Source organism: Talpa occidentalis, unplaced genomic scaffold, assembly GCF_014898055.3.
Source record: "Talpa occidentalis isolate TD23 unplaced genomic scaffold, MPIMG_talOcc4v2.1 talOcc4.3, whole genome shotgun sequence".
Taxonomy (NCBI): Eukaryota; Metazoa; Chordata; class Mammalia; order Eulipotyphla; family Talpidae; genus Talpa; species Talpa occidentalis.
In genome coordinates, this window is record NW_023603184.1 from 91,296,993 (window position 1) to 91,314,989 (window position 17,997).

Here is a 17,997-nt window from a genome sequence, read left to right on the forward strand (position 1 = left end):
CTGGGAATGCCCAGAGGCCAGGTGACTGATGTACTTAGTCCCCCAGGGACTGATCAGTGGAACACTTTGTTAATAAGATTGGAGTCATGGGTGGGAGTTGGGTGTATATCATTGGACTCACCCTCCCTAAAGCCCAAACTCCAGTGTTCAGTTTGACTCACCCTTCTTTGTCAATAAAAGGCCAGGCTCTTGCTCTTGAGCAGCATCCTGCATCCTTCAGCCTGCTCCACAACTCCTGTTTCTTTTCTTTATCACTGTGGTGTTGTTGACACAACATATAGAGAATTAAAAACATTAACAAATATCTAGCAAGTCTAAAAGTTATTGCTAAAATACTCCCTCCACCAGAGCATAGAACCTTACCTCTTAGTTGCTTTTTTCAAAGGTTTTCCTTAATTGAAAACCAATGCTTTAGTGAAAGAAATTTGCATCAAAACAAACATTCTACTGAATGGGAGAAAATAATTGTATTTCATGGGCCCAACAGGGGTTAAAATTCAAACATACAAAGAGCTCATGAAACTCAATGATAAAAATAAAAAATTCAATTTTAAAAATGGGCCGATGATCTCAATAGATACTTCCCCAAAGAAGACATAGAGATGGTCAACCAGCACACAAAAATATGGTCATCATCTCTTACTATTGGGGAAATGTAAACCAAAACCACAATGAGATATCACCCCACACCTGTGAGAATGGCTATTATCCAAAAGACAAGAAAAAACAAGTGTTAGAGAGGGTGTGGAGAGAAGGGAACTCTTATAAATTGTTGGTGGGAATGTAAATTGGTGCAGCCATTATGGAAAGCAGTTTGGTGAGTTTTCCAAAACTTAAAAATAGAAATGATCCAGTTATCCCAAATCTGGGTTTTTATCAAAAAAAATATAAACAGTAATTGAAAGAGATATATGCACCCCCAAGTTTATTGCATCATTATGTATACTAATCAAGAATTAGAAAACACTTAAGTGCCCTCCATTAACTGATGAAAGGATAAAGAATATGTGGAATATATACACTATGAAATACTACTCCACTACATATAAAAAAAAAATCCTGCCATCTTCAAGAACATGAATATACAGACCTAGAGGGTATCACATCTAGTGAAATAAGCCAGAGAAAGACAAACACCATAAGATTTTATTCATATGTGGTATATAGAGAAAACAAACAAATGAAGAAGATGAAATAAAAATTAAGTTTTATACCATAAGACCAATTGTGGTTACCAGAAGGGAAAAGGTGGGTGGGCAAATTATGTGAATTTGAATGATGAACTTCTTATAGTACACACATATGTTGACTTTTTTTTTTTTTTTTTTGTCTAGGATTTAATTAATAATAAATTAATTTTTTTCTTTTTTTAATAATAAGTTTTATTTTTATATTCCCCATACAATTTCAACCCCCCCATTTTGATCCCAATCCCTCCCCTCCCGCCACCCACCCCCCCAAAAGTGTCTCTGGTTCATAGATTTTTGTTGATTTTGATTTTCACTTTCTTATAGTTATTCATTTTCCTGGTCCCTTATTTAAGTTTTCTAGATTCCTGCTATGAGTGAGACCATCCGGTATTTTTCTTTTTCTTTCTGGCTTATTTCGCTGAGCATGATCCCTTCCAGCGCCATCCATGTTGCTGCAAATTGCATGTGTTTATCTTTTTTGAATGCTGAGTAATATTCCATGGTGTATATGTACCACATCTTCTTGATCCAGTCATCTATTTTTGGGCATTTGGGCTGTTTCCAAAGCTTAGCTATTGTAAATAGTGCTGCTATAAACATAGGGGTGCAGGTGTTCTTTGGAATTGATGTTTCTGTGTCCTTTGGGTAAATACCTAGGAGTGGAATTGCTGGATCACATGGAAGCTCTTTGTTTAGTAGGTCCAGAAATCTCCACACAGCTCTCCATAGTGGTTGGACCAGTTTGCACTCCCACCAGCAGTGCAGAAGAGTTCCTTTTTCTCCACACCCTCGCCAACATTTGTTGTTGCTAGTTTTTTTTAATATGTGCCATTCTCACTGGTGTAAGATGGTATCTCATGGTAGTTTTGATTTGCATTTCCCTGATGACAAGTGATGTTGAACATTTTTTCATATGCCTGTTGGCCATTTGCATTTCCTCTTCAGAGAAGTTTCTTTTTAGCTCTTCTGCCCATTTTTTGACTGGATTATTTTCTTTGTTGTTGCTGAGTCTCATCAGCTCTTTGCAGATTTTTGTGATCAGTCCTTTATCATTAGTGTTGTGTGCAAAAATGTTCTCCCAGTTGGTGGGGTTTCTCTTTGTTTTTGTTATTGTCTCTTTTGCTGTGCAGAAGCTCTTTAATTTGATGTAGTCCCAGCTGTTTATCTTTGCCTTCACTATCACTGCTTTGGGTGATGTGTCTGTAAAGATGTCTTTGATGTGCATATCCTGTAGTGTTTCGCCTATATTTCCTTCTATGTATTTTATGGTTTCAGGTTTTATGTCTAGTTCTTTAATCCATTTTGAGTTGGTTTTTGTGTATGGTGTGAGGTAGTGGTCAAGCTTCATTCTTTTGCATGTAGTGACCCAGTTTTCCCAGCACCATTTATTGAATAGACTTTCTTTGCTCCAGTGCATATTCTTTGCTCCTTTGTCAAATATTAGTTGACCATAAGTCTGTGGGTTTATTTCTGGATTTTCTATTCGATTCCATTGGTCTGTGTGTCTGTTCTTGTTCCAATACCATGCAGTTTTGATGATTATGGCTTTGTAGTATAGTTTGAAGTCTGGGAGTGTGATGCCTCCATTTCCTTCTTTTTTTTTCAGGAGAGCTTTGGCTATTTGGGGTTTTTGGTGATTCCATATGAATTTCATCAATAATTGTTCTATTTCTTTGAAGAATAACATTGAAATTTTTATTCCTGAAATTTATACACTATTATAGTTTAATGTGTGGTTACTTTAACAAAATTTTTTTTAAAAAGAAAACCACTCCTCTCCAGGTGATGCCACTTTCATTGCTACCCTTTAAAGTAGTTGTTAGAGGAAGCCAACATTTTCCTGGCTTACCAAGACAATTCTAGAAAAGTTCTATTCATTGAATTTGGAATTACCATGCTTTTTAAAATCAGGTTCTTGGGGGCCTCCTCCCTGGTGGCACAGTGGGTTGAGCACCGTGCTATGAAGGTGTCCGCAGCCTCTGCAGCATGGGTTCGATTCCCTGCTGGCCAGGGAGAGTCCCACATGGTGCAGCAGACCTCTCCTGCCTTGCCCGCTGCTCCCCTCAGCAAAGCCTTTGGTCTGTCTGCCTGTTCTGCTCCCCGCTCTGTCTCTGGTGAATCCTTCACCCTCTATGCCTCTGGCCTGTACCCCAGCTCTTGTATAAAAATAAATAAATCTTTAAAAAAATAAAGAGGAGGATATGTGTGACAGGATACGCATTAAAAAAATAAATAAAAATAAATAAAATAAAATCAAGTTCTTAAAATCAGTGGCTGCTGGCTGCCCAGGTCACTGTCCAACATTTTCTCAGGGTTATTCAAAACTCCATCCTTAGAGTCCCTTGATCCTCAGTAGACTTCACTTATCTGGTTAAACAGCCTACAGGGTGAGGAAATTGACCTCACCTAGAACTTTCTGCTGTTAAAATCTTAAAATGAGAGATTCTGTTCTTATTCCAATCATGAGGATCACCACACATACTGATAAAGGTTGTGAATAGCACAATTCTAGGAATGGATTAGTTGCCAACCTCCTACCCTCTTTATGTTCTCACTCATTTAACTTTACTCAACCTGGCACTTCAGATTATCAAGTTGCCCATTTTCAGTGGTATTTATTAACTGTATCCTATACCAGGGACTGGGCTAGATCTTCCCTCAAAAAGTTGTTTTTCTACTTCCTTTTTGTCTTGGGCTATGAGACACAATCAGACTTTTGCTTTATTATCTCCACAGCTATGGATCTCAGGGTCTCTCTCTTCAAAGTCTTTATTACCAATATCCTTTACTTGTTTTCTTTTCTTTCCTCATCAGCCCTGTCCTAATTCTGTTAAATTTATCACACATTTGTGAGATCAAACTTTAAATGGAACTCAATGTGGATTCCCCAGCCCCTCCTTGTTGTCTTGGTGCCCAAAGTTTCTGCTGGTCGAGCTAAAATGTAGAGTTGAGCAGGGGGCCTCTCACAAGGACAAAAGTCTTGGTATGAGGATATCTGCTGAAAACAGCAGGCAGACATATGGCCAGATTAGCATAACCAGCTAGAACACCTTGACAGGAAGTTAGTGTAAACAGGGACTAGAGATAGGCTGTTTTGATCAGCAACAACAATGGCACCCCCCAGGCAATAGCCCCTCTTTACACCCCCCAGCTTGTGCCAGACTATTATGTATCCCCACATCACATCCCCACCACACACATTCCTCTACATACTTGCCCACCTTCCCTGGATCTGATCCAAATAAATGTGAGACTGGCCCAGGAAAGGGCCGCTGCATCTCCGAGATGTGAGCCCCTCTAGGTCACTCTCTTTCACTACTTGGAGTTTGAGTTGTTTTCCTCCATCCCGCTGCCACCACACGAGGTGACAACTCAGCACTCCTCCAGGGTTATTTTATTTACCTAAGATGCTTAACATTCTCCTTACATTTCAATCCCATGCTTAATTCTTCCTCTTAGCAAAGAACTTTACTTCTCATTTAGTCCAAAACCCTCTGACCCTCTCCTCTAAAGAAACTGCTTTTCCTTATGTCACCAGGGAGTTCCTCCTACTTGACCTGTCTACCATGCCTGGTGCTGATCACCACCTCCTTCTTGAAATGTAACTCCTACTCTCTGACTTCTCCTCCTCCTTGTCTTTTACTGACTCATCTGTCTATCCAAAGATCCAACATGAATCCTCTTCTTTTTTCAATTTTAAAACATTTTCTGGGAAATCTGACTCTAACTGCAATCAAGGCATGCATACCTGCAACTTCACCTCCTTAAAGCCTCAAATCTTTTGATATTATATTTTTGAAAAAAAATGTAATTTAAGGATTGACTTTAGACAAATCTCTCAAGTGTAAATATATTACATTGATAGTTAAATACAGAGCTTCTAATTTAATGGGCATCTGAACTTGGTTTAGAGTTAACAGTCCTTTGTGAAAACTTGGGAACTAACATAATAACACAAGTCTAAATACAAGGCTGGAAGTCCTCCCCATGCTCTCCTAGAGATGTGTCATCATGGAACTTGGTTCCATGGACAGACCAATATTCTTTCTAGTCAAATTTTTTTGTGGTTCACTCCAACCTAAAGTCATAATTTCCCAATGTTTAATACCTTATAATATAGCCATAAGAATTTTAGCCTGAAATATTTATAGTAAAGTTAGTTAATTCAGCTACTTAAAAATCCAAGGTACACACTGATAGAATGTATAACTTTGAGAAATATAATTTCTTGTAACCAAGAAAATGTTTTATATATTTAAACAATAGGCTGAGGTTAGAACAATGGGATTATTAACTATAAACCATTTTATAAATTGGGGTATGTTTTCCAAATATAATGAATTTTATATTAGAAGAGTTCAGTTTTTTTTTAACCTTACATTCTAAGTCCAACTGCCAATCATGTCCAAATCTAGGCTTTAATAATTAGACCACATTGTCATAGACATCTTTTTTTTTTTTTGATCCTCTAACATCAAACTGGTAACATCAAATCCCTTTGAACTGCCTCTCTTGATTTTGGGTAGATCTGCTGAAGCCTTTATTCCTATTAGGGATTTACATGTGTCCAGATATGGTTAATAATAGTACATTTCAAATACATCCATAGTGATTGGGTCTCAGGGAGCACATGACTTCAGCAAGGCCAATCAGAATCTTTCCCCTATGGATTTGTATATGAACATTGAACAAGAAAAGCTCTCTCTTCTTTGAGGACACCAAGCAAAAATGATGTAAATCAGTCTGGAGATGCTTATAGCTATGCTTTTTCTTTCTTTCCATCTCAGTCAAGACACATGAGGAAGTCCATATCAATGCACAAACAGATACAGAATAAAGAGGTATTTGAGTCCCTAGGCTAGTTCCACTCTTAACGCCCCATTCATGTGAATTTATCCACTCACTTTTCTGCCTAACCTAGCTTGAGCTAGGTTTCTTTCTGAGGAGTCCTGACTAATAACGTATCTTCCAGGTATAAGGGAATATTTATCATTTTATCTTCTATAACAAAAGGGCATGCACCACGCTGTTCCAAACGTTAATCAGTTCATTTAACAAGTTGTAGATCATATAATGTTAACATCTCACAGGATGTTAACACACGTGCCATGAAAAATATGGTGGTGTTTAAGTAACTTTGGGGAAAATTAAGATAAATTGAAAAAGGTTTCTTTACAGCATGATCTCTCAGGCTATTTATTACAATACAGTGGTGTGTATTAGAATTTCCAAAAGGAGGATTTTGGGTGCTTATTTCCCCAAATTATATGATAAAATAAACCTCTTTCAATAGAAATACTACTTGCTTTTCAATGAACAAGAGGGGATATTTAAATAAGTAAACTAATGGTCACAAACATATATTCATTGGTTTGCATTATAATTGTTTTCATTCATTGCTTCTGTAAAACTGCATTTCATGAGCATACTGGTTGTAGCTTAATTGCCTTTATAGGACCAACAACTAGCATAGTATCTAAAACAGAAGTCAGGCATCAATAAATGAAAGACAGAATAAATGATGAATGAATTTTAGAAGTAATGGAAATCATTCAATTGAATTTCCTAAGTTGTAGGTAAATAACAGGACACAGGAATTGGAAAAATAAGAATTTAAGGATAAAGTGGATATATACCTTTCCATGAAGCCTGTCTAATTACTCAGTAGATATTTCTTTGTAAGATATTTAATCATTTGAAGAGTTGAAAGAGAAATTGAATCATTGGAGAACAAGTCAGGTGTCTAATTCCTTTGGGCAATCAGGAATGATGGATGCTAAAATGCCAATTCAGACATGACATCCATGACAGGCCTTTACTGTGATTTTGGAGGGACAGCACAGACAAGAATGACATGTTGGTTTTCAGGAATTATTATGAACCAAAATTTGAAACACTACCAACCCAGATGAGGATTTACTTACCTAATTGTTTCCATACATTCATTTATTCATATTTCTCTTAGGTGCCACATAGATGAATGTAAAAATCACATTTTGTAAAGCCTAAGAAAAGCCCAGAATAATTGGAAACACATACCAATAGATAAGGGCAGAGCCAGCATCTGATTTTTTTGAACATATGCAGGAATTTATCACTTGCCATCTTATGAGTTCACTAAGACAAGACATTCGTAATTCGACGCTAATTGGATAATTTACACAGTGATGCTTAAACTCATAAGGATTAATGGGAAATAATACTTAGCATTACAATTAATAAGTATTGTATTTTAAAAAAATTAAGACATTAAATAATCATTTTGTAGGTTATATAAGAATGATACTCAACATGAGTGTCCATCTCACATTAGAAGCTTTCTTTGAATTCTTTCCCACTTTGGTTTCTAAGAAAAAAAAATGACTTTTATTGGCACTTTTCTGAATAATTCTTATGAGATATATACAGTTTCTGACTCTCCAAGTTTCAATGAGTCTTTTCTGAGTCACAAGTACAGACAGAAGCATTGCTTAATGTGGAACTTTAAAAAGCCACAGTAATAAAACATACCACCATGTTATCAAATCATCTCCATCTGTTTTTATCAGACTGAATGTAATTGCTCCTCACTGTTCCAGAGACCGACCCCTGTATCATTCTGATGAACTGGTTTCTTTTCCTCAGGTGTCTGAGGGAACGGCTCTGAGATGACATAAGGAAACCACAGCCCTCTGCCTCAAACAAATGAGTTAAATAAACAAGATTACTAAAACTTGCCTCTCTAATAATATTTGGAAATCCCCCTTACAACTCTGTTCCTTTTCAGGTCCCTCAGAACTTCTGCAGAGAGCAAACATCAAAAGAACCTAAGATTTTTATAGTGGTACAGCCGCCCACAGGAATGAAGTAAACTCTGATTTTCTTTCAGCCTAGGAAATGATCAGCAAAGAGGCTTCACAAACAGATGCTTTACTTTAACATTTGAGGATTTTTTTTTTTTTTAAGTGCTACTTTCATTAACACTTTTGGGAGTTTTTTTGGGGGGATTTTCTCTCTCTTTTTTAAGTAACCCTTTTTTTTTTTTTTAAAGATTTATTTATTTATGCATACAAGAGCTGTGGTGCAGGCCAGAGGTTGGGGGTGGGAAAGGGAGAGTGTGTGTGAGAGGATTCACCAGCGACAGAGTGGGAAGCAGAAGAGGCAGATCCACTGAAATATACTACTGAGGGGAGCAGCGAGCGAGTCAGGACAGGTCTGCTGTGCCATGTGGGTCACCTCCCTGGCCGGGAAGGGAACTCATGCTGCAGTGACTGCAGATAGCTTCATAGTCTTAACCCCTTGAGCCACCAGTGAGGTCCAGTAACCCTTCTTATACTCCCTTTCTTAATATAAAATATCTTCTTTACCAAAACATTTTTGTGATACATTTTATTTAAATATGTTTTGAAATAAAGGAAATAAAAAAATACTTTTAGTGTTGGGCCTGACTTTCCTAGTGCTTCTTTCCCTTGGTCTCTCAAATGCTGATTTACTCCTGCTGTGTTGGGTTTTCCTCTTCAAGTTTTAACAAGCTTCTCCTGTGACTTCCTGCCAAATCTTGCCTCCTTCTGTCTCAGAACTCAGGCTTTGGGATTAAACTCTGGAGTCATCGTTAAGTTTTATGTTCAGGGAGAAACACACTCACAAAGTGGTACACCCTAAATTCCCACCAAGTGTACCCTGACTGGTGTTTAGATCTTGGGGAAGAGGGTCCATTGCCAGTACCATCTTGATGAGCTCTGCAGTCTGCACTGCAGGTTTCTCAGGTGAGTTGCTAAAGCTGATGTTCTACAGTGTCTATTACTTGAGGCTAAGATATGCAGCTTTCTTCAGCTCCCAAGCAGGATAAATGAAGCTGAAAACTATATTGCTGATGAAATTGATGGAGAACCAACTTTACTTTGAAAAGATGAAACAATGAAATGGACAGAGATCCAGATAAATACCTAGATGACTAACCTTCAAAGACGACATTTTCTCAACAGCATTATTTAGGTACTGGCAGAAAAAAAAATCTCCATTTATTACATTAAACTATATATGTCCACACCCATATTCCACAGGACCTTTCTATAGATGTCTTTCAAAGGAAATGCAGAAATTCCTAAAAGAGGGCCATGGGCCAGAGAAGTATAATAAAACAGGCTTATAAAAACTTACAACAATGTCCACAATTTAACAGTATATCAATAATTAAATCCCAAACTTGGGGAATAGCCTGGCAAATAGTGGACAGGCTGCAAAAGAAGTAAGGCAGTTTCCTAAGTTGGGGAGGTGATAGATAAAAACAAAATAGATTAGCTTTTATGACTTTTAATTTTAATAAACATCACAATAGCTCAGTGTTGGCCTATGTAGTCCCAGCAAACAAAGGGTATTGAAAGATAGGTTATGTCTCTTTGTTCGCATTTTGCAGAGAATAAAGCAAGAGTGTGAACATCTCCTAGAAAGAAGGGCTCTCTCCTGTAACAAGAACTTCACAGGGCCTCCCTGGTGGCACAAGGGGTTAAGACGTAACACCGTGAAGCTATCCGCAGCCACTGCAGCACGAGTTCCATCCCTGGCCAGGGAGGAGACACACATGGCGCTGCAGACCTGTCCTGACTCGCCTGCTGCTCCCCTCAGCACTGTTTTTCAGTAGACCCACCTGTTCTCCCCACTCTGTTTCTGGTGAATCCTCTCACCCTTCCTCACCACACCTCTTGCCTGTACCCCAGTTCTTGTATGCATAAATAAATCTTTAAAAAATATATTAAAAAAAAATCAACAACAAGAACTTCACAGTAATGAAGTTCAGAAAATAAAAGTCCTGGTTTTCTCACAGACCTAATAATGACTGGTTCTCCCAACCTCTTCAAAAACCCATAGTCCAAGTTAAGCTGAGAAAAACAGGCATTAATTTTTCTCCTCAAATTTAGATTATTTCCTCTAACCTGAGCTATTGGGCAATCCGATGCCCTACTAGATTAAAGAGAAAGGATATTTTATTTTCAAAGCATAAGCTAAATGTCTATACAATACTAATGCCTCAGAGATACAGCCAACCTGATCACATATATGAAAGGCAACTCACATTTTTCTCTCCAAGTGACTCTAAATTTTCATCTTTATTGTTCTCTTCCAGATGTCACAACTCTCTGCAGATTCCCCATTATTTCAATAGACAAGAATATTCCCTAAGGCCTCCTTTTGAATATACATCTCTCTGAGATCATGTCTCTGGTTTCCCTGACAATTGTCACATCAATAAATCTATCCTCCACCTGAATTCTTGGCTCTGAAAATAATTTTATAATCTTGACTGGGCATAGTCCATATTTCTCTCTTACTTGTATTCTTCAAGCAGAAATGTCTTGTTTGGATGGCTTCCTTTCTAGGCGTAAAAATGTTCATATGCAGAATTATGCATAATTGTAGATGTAGACAAGCCTTACTATAAATAGGTCAATTGCCCTACATGGACCACAGGAAAACCTCATCCGAGCTTCACTCAGCATAACATCAGTTATGTCTCCATTACATGGAAGCTGCAGGTAGTACGGTATGCTGACAGATCTTTAAGATTAACTTGCACCAAAAGCTCCCAGTATTTTTTAACAGCATCAAAAAGCCTTGCTCTTTTAGAAACATTTAGAGTTTTCAAGCCCACACACATTCAAATAATACTGATAATCCTCTCTCTGTTTGTGGGATTTAGAAGAGCTACAAAGAAGAAAGAACCATAATATTTTGACAAATTAATGCATTCTTCTCTTTAGGTATATTTGATGGAAATTTTGGACTTTGCCCTTTTCAATTAGTAAAACATAAATACAAGAACATTTGATTATATAATGACTTTATAACCATACAATAGAAAATGCACATACTTATTTGTTATATACTGGGTACTGATATTTTGAAAACATTTTATACAAATACTTGTATAAAACTTTACAGTTTTCAAGATATCTCACATACATTATCAAGATGGATTCAGTGTAAAAGTAATTTATCATCCAACTAATAGCTATACAATATATAACTCACTTTCTCTACTTCTCCTGACTATATGAGGGTATAAGCAATTACTTTTATTTAATTAGGATTTATAACCCTACTTGTTTCCAAACAAGATTTGAAATGACATAGACTATTAAGCCCAAGGTAAAGCAGCAATATTAAAAATCAACGAAGATACAAAGTCAAATATAAAGACTAAATGTTTCCAAGTAAATGTTGTTACAGCTGTGCCAGGAAATTGCCTCTAACAGGAGACAGTATTTACTCCCCAGGTAAGAATGCTGAAATTTTGGGGCTCTTTAACAGTTATTTCCAGACATGTCCCATCAGCAGGGCCTCTAACAATACTGTCACACTTCTCAGACAGTGGTTGGTAAACCAACTGCAAGCACACTTGAATCTTCAATGTGCTTATTTTTAAAATGCAGAATCCTGGGCCCAGCCTAGGATCATGGGTGGTAAGATTCCAGGACTTCAGTTTTCACCTCTGTACCAGGTAACATTTTTGCTCTCTGAAGTATGGAAACTGCTAAGATACTGGGACTGGGGGCTGTTGCATGGGAACAAGAGAACATCCAGCATCAAAAAGGTAGAAGTTTGTTTCAGTGATCAGTCTGTTGGACACTGCTTCATGCCTTTCTATTTCTGCCCCACGCTTGCCATGCTTCCAAATGCCGGGTCTGTGGCTCACTTAATATTTCTCTTTGGATGGCCCCATGTGCATGGCCTCTGCTGAAGGTACTGTTAGTCTCTTCGTAGGGCTCCATCCCATGGCAACTCATCCATTGACTCATTTTTGATAGCTGTCACAGATTTCTGGTGTTTGTGTATGCTCTGTCCCCTACTGGTTACTCCTAAACTCACTTTGAGAGCTCCATGCATGCTGCAATCTTTACTTGTCTTGCTTAGGGTCAGTCTACTGCAATGCTGTTTGTGGGAAATGAGACGTGTCCTCCCCAGCTTCTGGTCATCACTGCCTAGGAAGGGGAAATTATATGTTCCCTGATTTTTTCATATAATTTCTAGTTTATTGTCTTTATTGAATGGTTCTCTATTTCAGGTTCTCTTACCCTATGCTTTCTCAGTCTCAAAATGCTTGCAAAGTCTACTCCCTGCTGTTTTCCACTTTCTTCAGTACATTTATTGTCTCACTGTTTTCCTCCTACATGACAATTTCACGTGAACACACATCTAACATCCTGACTTTAAAGTTTATTTTCCTAATTTTTACACTATATTGCAATACTCCAGTTATAGTCATATACTTGGGACTTACTATCATTTAACGTCCATTTGCCTCCAAAGTTTTGCTCTTATTCTATGGGAATTTTTGCCTTTTCTCTTAAAGTTGAAGATAATATTCTAAACCCAAACTTTTTAGGATTGTAAGACCCCTGGCAAAAATATTTGATTCATCTTTGAGAAGTATCCTTTGTTCTTAACTCAGAGCTTCCTTTTGGGAATACAGGACCTAGGAAATCAGTTTTAGAAGACCATGAAGAGCATATCCTAGGAATTTCTTACGTTCAATTTTGCTTCCAAAGCTACCAGTATTAACAAGATGATCTGCTGGAAATACCACCTCTATATTCAACTCCCTTAGTCTTCTATTCTAGCTTTCAAAGTTTCCAGGCACCTTCCACTTTTCTTCAAATTGGCTATACAAGCCAGAACAAATGTGCCTCTAGTGTATACACAAGGACTTTACTTCTCATTTTGGGAAAGTTCACAAGGAGACAGCACAGCTAAGATGGTACAGAGGGCTGTGTACAGGCAATTTCATAGCAGTTCAGAGGAATCACAGTTCTCTTCTCAGGAGATCTAATCACATGAATTCTTTCACCTACTGGACTGGCTGTGATACCTAGTCATGTGTTGGAGCTGCCTCACACCAGCTGGAGAGAACTAATTGTTAATTTTTTAAGGACATTTGCAAGCTAATTGCTAAGAAAAGCTATCAATAAACATTATATTACAAAAATTTAAAACAGATTATGCATTAAGACAAAGGTAACAAATACTCAAAATTCATAACATGCTATATTTTTTAAACTACATTTTACTATTAATTATGGTCTTGAGATATCTGTCCAGTAGAAAAATGATATATAATGGTGTGCAACTGCATGGTCCTTCCTAGTTCTGTGTCCAATGACATCAGGTTGGTAGTATGAAATAAGTTATACGGAGTGGATGATTACCCTAGCAATCAGCAAATGCTACAATCGGAATTTATCCCAGTCTCCTCTCAACTACAGTCAGTTGTTAAATATTTGTTTACCAATACAATGCATTATCAATGTATTGTACCACAGGTACATTACCAATACCAATAAAGACATTTACCAATATTTGTTAAATATTTACCAATATATTAATATTACCAATACACTAATTTACATTACTGTTGTGAATCCAATTAATTTTAAGATGGAAAAACATAACAATACAAAATAGTTATGTGTTAACATTCTCAACTTTACTTAAAATTTTCCCATTCCCACAATCTGCTTTCCTTCCAACATGACCTTGTTTCTACCAAGTTAAGGCTTTTGGAAGAATAACTTACATTAAATAATTGTCCTGAATAATTTTTATACTCAGCTATTATGTTACATATTGCCCCCTCTTTCTAAGATGAAGTCAGAAATTCCTTTACATAAAATTTTTTAAGTAGTTTTTCTCTGCTCAAAACCCCTACTCTTTATATACACTGTCCCCTAGACTTCACTCTACATGTGGGTGTTTGCAATCATGTTTGGTATTTGTGTTTGTGTGTGCATAATTGTGTGCACTCTATGGTAGTGTACAGGTACTACTGATTGGGTAACTGTACATTAAAATAACTACAATTTAAGCCTGGCTCAGTGTCCACTAAAACACTAGAAAGGGAGATCATTAAATGTCTTAGAATCAATACTTGAATTCTTAAGAGGGAATTCAGGAGTAGGTCAGCAAACATATTCAAGGATCAGAAAACTGACTCAGGAAAATCTAAAGAAAGGAAGGCTCCTTATATGGCAATGATAAGGCTAATGGGAAACTGAAAGTGATGTTGGGGAATGATTGGGAATTTTATACAGAGGAGTCATTGTTCTCCATTTCCACTCAAGATAAGTCAGGATAAGAGGGATTCAATTTACAGCACTTTATTAAAAGAACTTTAGAAGAATTCAGTATGAGAAAATTATCTTAATTTTTTTGCCCCTAAAGTTGTTTTTAATCAGCCATTTTAATCAATGACTCCATAGAAGTTTAATTTGAAGGTAGAGTCTCATTACCAAAAAGTCACCTAAATAGGCAGTCTTTGAGAGATGAGATTTCAGGATTTTCCCCACAAGGAGATATGAACCTTTGCTTTGTAAATATTCTCCAAAGTTCTAAGTTCAACTGAAGATCATATTTACTAAGGCTACCCCAAATAGATGGTTATGTATACTTAAGGGATAAGGATATAAATACCTAAGACATGTAATACTGCCTGAGAACAAAGAAACATGCTGTCTAAAAATTCAGTTTCTGATTATGGCAATAGGGTACTTTTCCAGTAGGGAATGTGAGGGCCTCAACCAAACAACTTCCCCCAATAATCCACTTTTGTGTGTGTTTGTCTAATTCCACTTTGAGCCCATTTAAGTATTAATATGTGCAATCTCCCAGATTAATTACCTCCCTAGTTTTTACTGCCATTCTTATGGTAGGTATAGTTTCTATACACAAATCTTCTGGTATCCTGGGACTTGTTAAATCCCTATGAATACATAAAATCCCTTTGGAAACAAAGTGATAAGCCATTAAATATATTCATTAATTTTAATGTCAATAATTCTAATTAATTAATGCAGTCAGAATTTACCCTACTTAAATCTTAGAATTTGGCCTTTACTTATCCATTCAATCTGTTCTCTCACCACCTTTCCCCAACTCATTCCAAATTTTATGTTTCAATTACACTAAATTACTTTTTATTCCTTAAAGTTGCCATGGATTCTTGGCAGGAAGACATTTCCCATTTTGGATAATTTCCTTCTACCATAAGGACTTCCTGACTTTCCTGTGCCACCTCCCACCTGGTTTAAGTGCTGATCCCATAAGTGCCCACAGTTCTTAGTGCTTGCCCTCACCAAGGATATTTGAATTTCCCATAATACTGTCAAGTTCTTGGAAAGAGGGACTGTGTTCTTTCAGTTACTCACTGTATGCCAAGATAGTAGGTATTCAATTATAATTATTAAATTTGTAAATTAAAAATATTGATAGATTAAAATAATATCATGACTCTATTTTCATACTAAAGACATTGGCCCTTTACAAAGAATGGCCCAGCTTTATGGCTATTGTATTCACCCTTACCTGAATCATGCTAGGAATTCCTGCATGCTAGGAATCATGCAGTTCCCCAAATGTGAGTTTATGATTTTAAAATATATGTCAGTTCAAGCTTTTGCTGCTTTTCCTAGTAATGCCTGTGATTTCATTGGACTTTTTGAGGATACTTTTTATGGGTGTACAAAGCTCCTTTCAAGTTACACAAGAGCAAGACACTTGATCGCTCTGGGGCAATAGGTATGCATTCCGAGGTAGACCGGGAAAGACCTGGGGGCCACTGACTGACATACATGCTCAGTGGAACACCTTGTTAATGTTTGTAGCCATGGGTGGGAGTTGGAAGTATGTCATTGGACTCACCCTCCCTAAAGCCCTAAATCCAGTGCTCAGTTAGACCCACCCTTTTCTGTCCAAAAAAAAAAAAAAGGGCCAGGCTCTTGCTCTTGAGCAGCATCCTGCATGATACAGCCTGCTCCATGACTCCTGCTTCTTTTCTCTGTCACTGAGGTGTTGCTGACGCAACAACTTTTAAGTGACTTCAAGATCACTTTTACAGGCTAGAAATGATCATATAGAACTATTATCCTTTAAAATGGCTTGTAGAATAGAAAAAGCAGAATGGTGAACTGAGTTTAAAGTTATCTATAGGTTGATTTTGTATGTTACTTCTAGCACAAACTTTAGCCCTTTGTTAAAAAGAACAGGAAAGCCAGACTTCCCTGGTGGCCGAAGTGGTTAAGTCTCAGCGCTATAAATGCTACAGCCTGAGTTTGGTTAAACCACCTGTGGTGCATCAGACCTCTTCTGTCTCACCATTGCTACCCTCAGTAGTGTATTTGAGTAGATCTGCCTGTTCTGCTCCCCACTCTGGTGAATCCCCTCACCTACCTCTCACCCTCCACATCTCTGGCTTACACCTGAGTTCTTCTATGCATAAATAAATATTACTTTAAAAAAACTGAAAAGTCACTGTAAAGTTCAAGAATATCTTCTTCCTAAGGAATAAAAGTTGGAGAGATGTCATTGTGAGGAAGGAAATCAAAGAAATCTTGACTTTGAAACAGCTTTGACCTCATAAAGATGTCTTCTTACAGGAAGAGACCAAAACAAGAGTGAAAATTAAGAGGAACGCCTAATGGGACTAGGAAAGATTAGTAAATTAGTTGAGCATAAAGAAGTCTGCTCTACTATGGTGAGGACTATGAGTGCCTTAGTGGTGAGTGTGGTGTGGTAACGTAACACCTGAATGGTGTAATCCTGTACCTCTAAATCATATACAGTGTTGTAAACCAATGTTACCTCAATTTAAAAAAAAATTAAATTGAAGAAGTAGTCTAGTATTCTGCTCTAAAAGTTATATATATATCTCATGGAGAGAATAGTATTAAAGTAGGAATTTAAAAAACTGTGTTGGTCTGCAAGAAATCTTGGTTTTATAAGCTTGCTCTGAAATATGATACTTTAGCTCAGAAAGTAAATTTCTTGTGAATAGTTTTCATAAGGAGATATGTTTATTAATTTAAAACTGGCCTTTCAGCTTTCAATTCAAAGTTATTTGGCTTTAGGTGTTTCTAGATGACATTTTCTGGAATAAAGAGAGATATTTAACTCTAAGCCTTCTCTGATAGGAAAATGGCAAGTGAATAAGCAAGATCACTTTATTACAATTATTAGTAAAAATAAAGTTATCTACTTAGATTGTTACTTGGGACACTTAATAGTTTTCTTTGGCTTAAAAGGGTCAAATGATATGAACCTCATGCTTGTGACTGATGATTAAAGTCTGGTGATTAAGGAAGAGTCATTTTTTTCTTGCCTCGCTTCATAAACTTGTTTTCATAATGAGTCTAATCAAAAGTTCAGAGAAAAATAGGATTGATCTTATGTCTTGAGGCTTTGAAAAGCAACTAAGGAGGACTTTAAACTCACATCCTGTAAGGGATCACAAATCCCTTCTGATGGGAGAGGATAGTGGGAAGATTCTGTACATGGTCCAAAAAAATCATTTGGACAAGACAGATTTGAGGAAATAGGGTGGAATGGCACCATGTATACAGTAGATAGTTAATATCTGGGTCCACACACTGACACTGGTTTTTTTGTCTCACTAGTTTATTTTAACCTGTACTGTCCCATCACTTTTCCCCCCCATGACTATATGGTTGTCTTGACTTTTAAATAGTGCAGAAAAATAAATTGTATGTGTGGAAAGAAAGAGAAAGAAAGGTGGTATTAACTTCTAATGCTTCTACCTGGAGAACAGCAATGGCTACATTAAATTAGGAGTTGATGCAAGTACTTCCCGTTGGGTTTATCATACCCACTAAACACACCGGTAGAAGAGGAAATTAGAGTGCCAGCTGAAATTACTGGCCTACCAAAGGGAGATAGGATAGCTATTATTTGTGGCAGGGAAGAAGTAGATGGAATACGAGGAATTACCAGGACACCTTTTTTTTTTTTAACCAGAACACCTTCTGCTGTTACCCGCCCAGTA

General features: G+C 37.1%; 1 protein-coding gene across 6 annotated transcripts in view; it reads right to left on the reverse strand.

Moving 5' to 3' along the window:
- Positions 1-17,997, reverse strand: part of CCDC148 (coiled-coil domain containing 148) — a 249,751-nt gene that overhangs the window by 45,196 nt on the left and 186,558 nt on the right. The window contains exon 14 of one of the 6 annotated variants that reach the window (XM_054699746.1): positions 143-254. The exons of the other annotated variants lie outside the window; for them this stretch is intronic. Within the exon in view, the coding sequence (XP_054555721.1) occupies positions 158-254 (97 nt within the window). The 3' untranslated portion in view covers positions 143-157. Of the gene's footprint in view, positions 1-142; positions 255-17,997 lie in introns of those variants that run through there. 6 annotated transcript variants of the gene reach the window in all.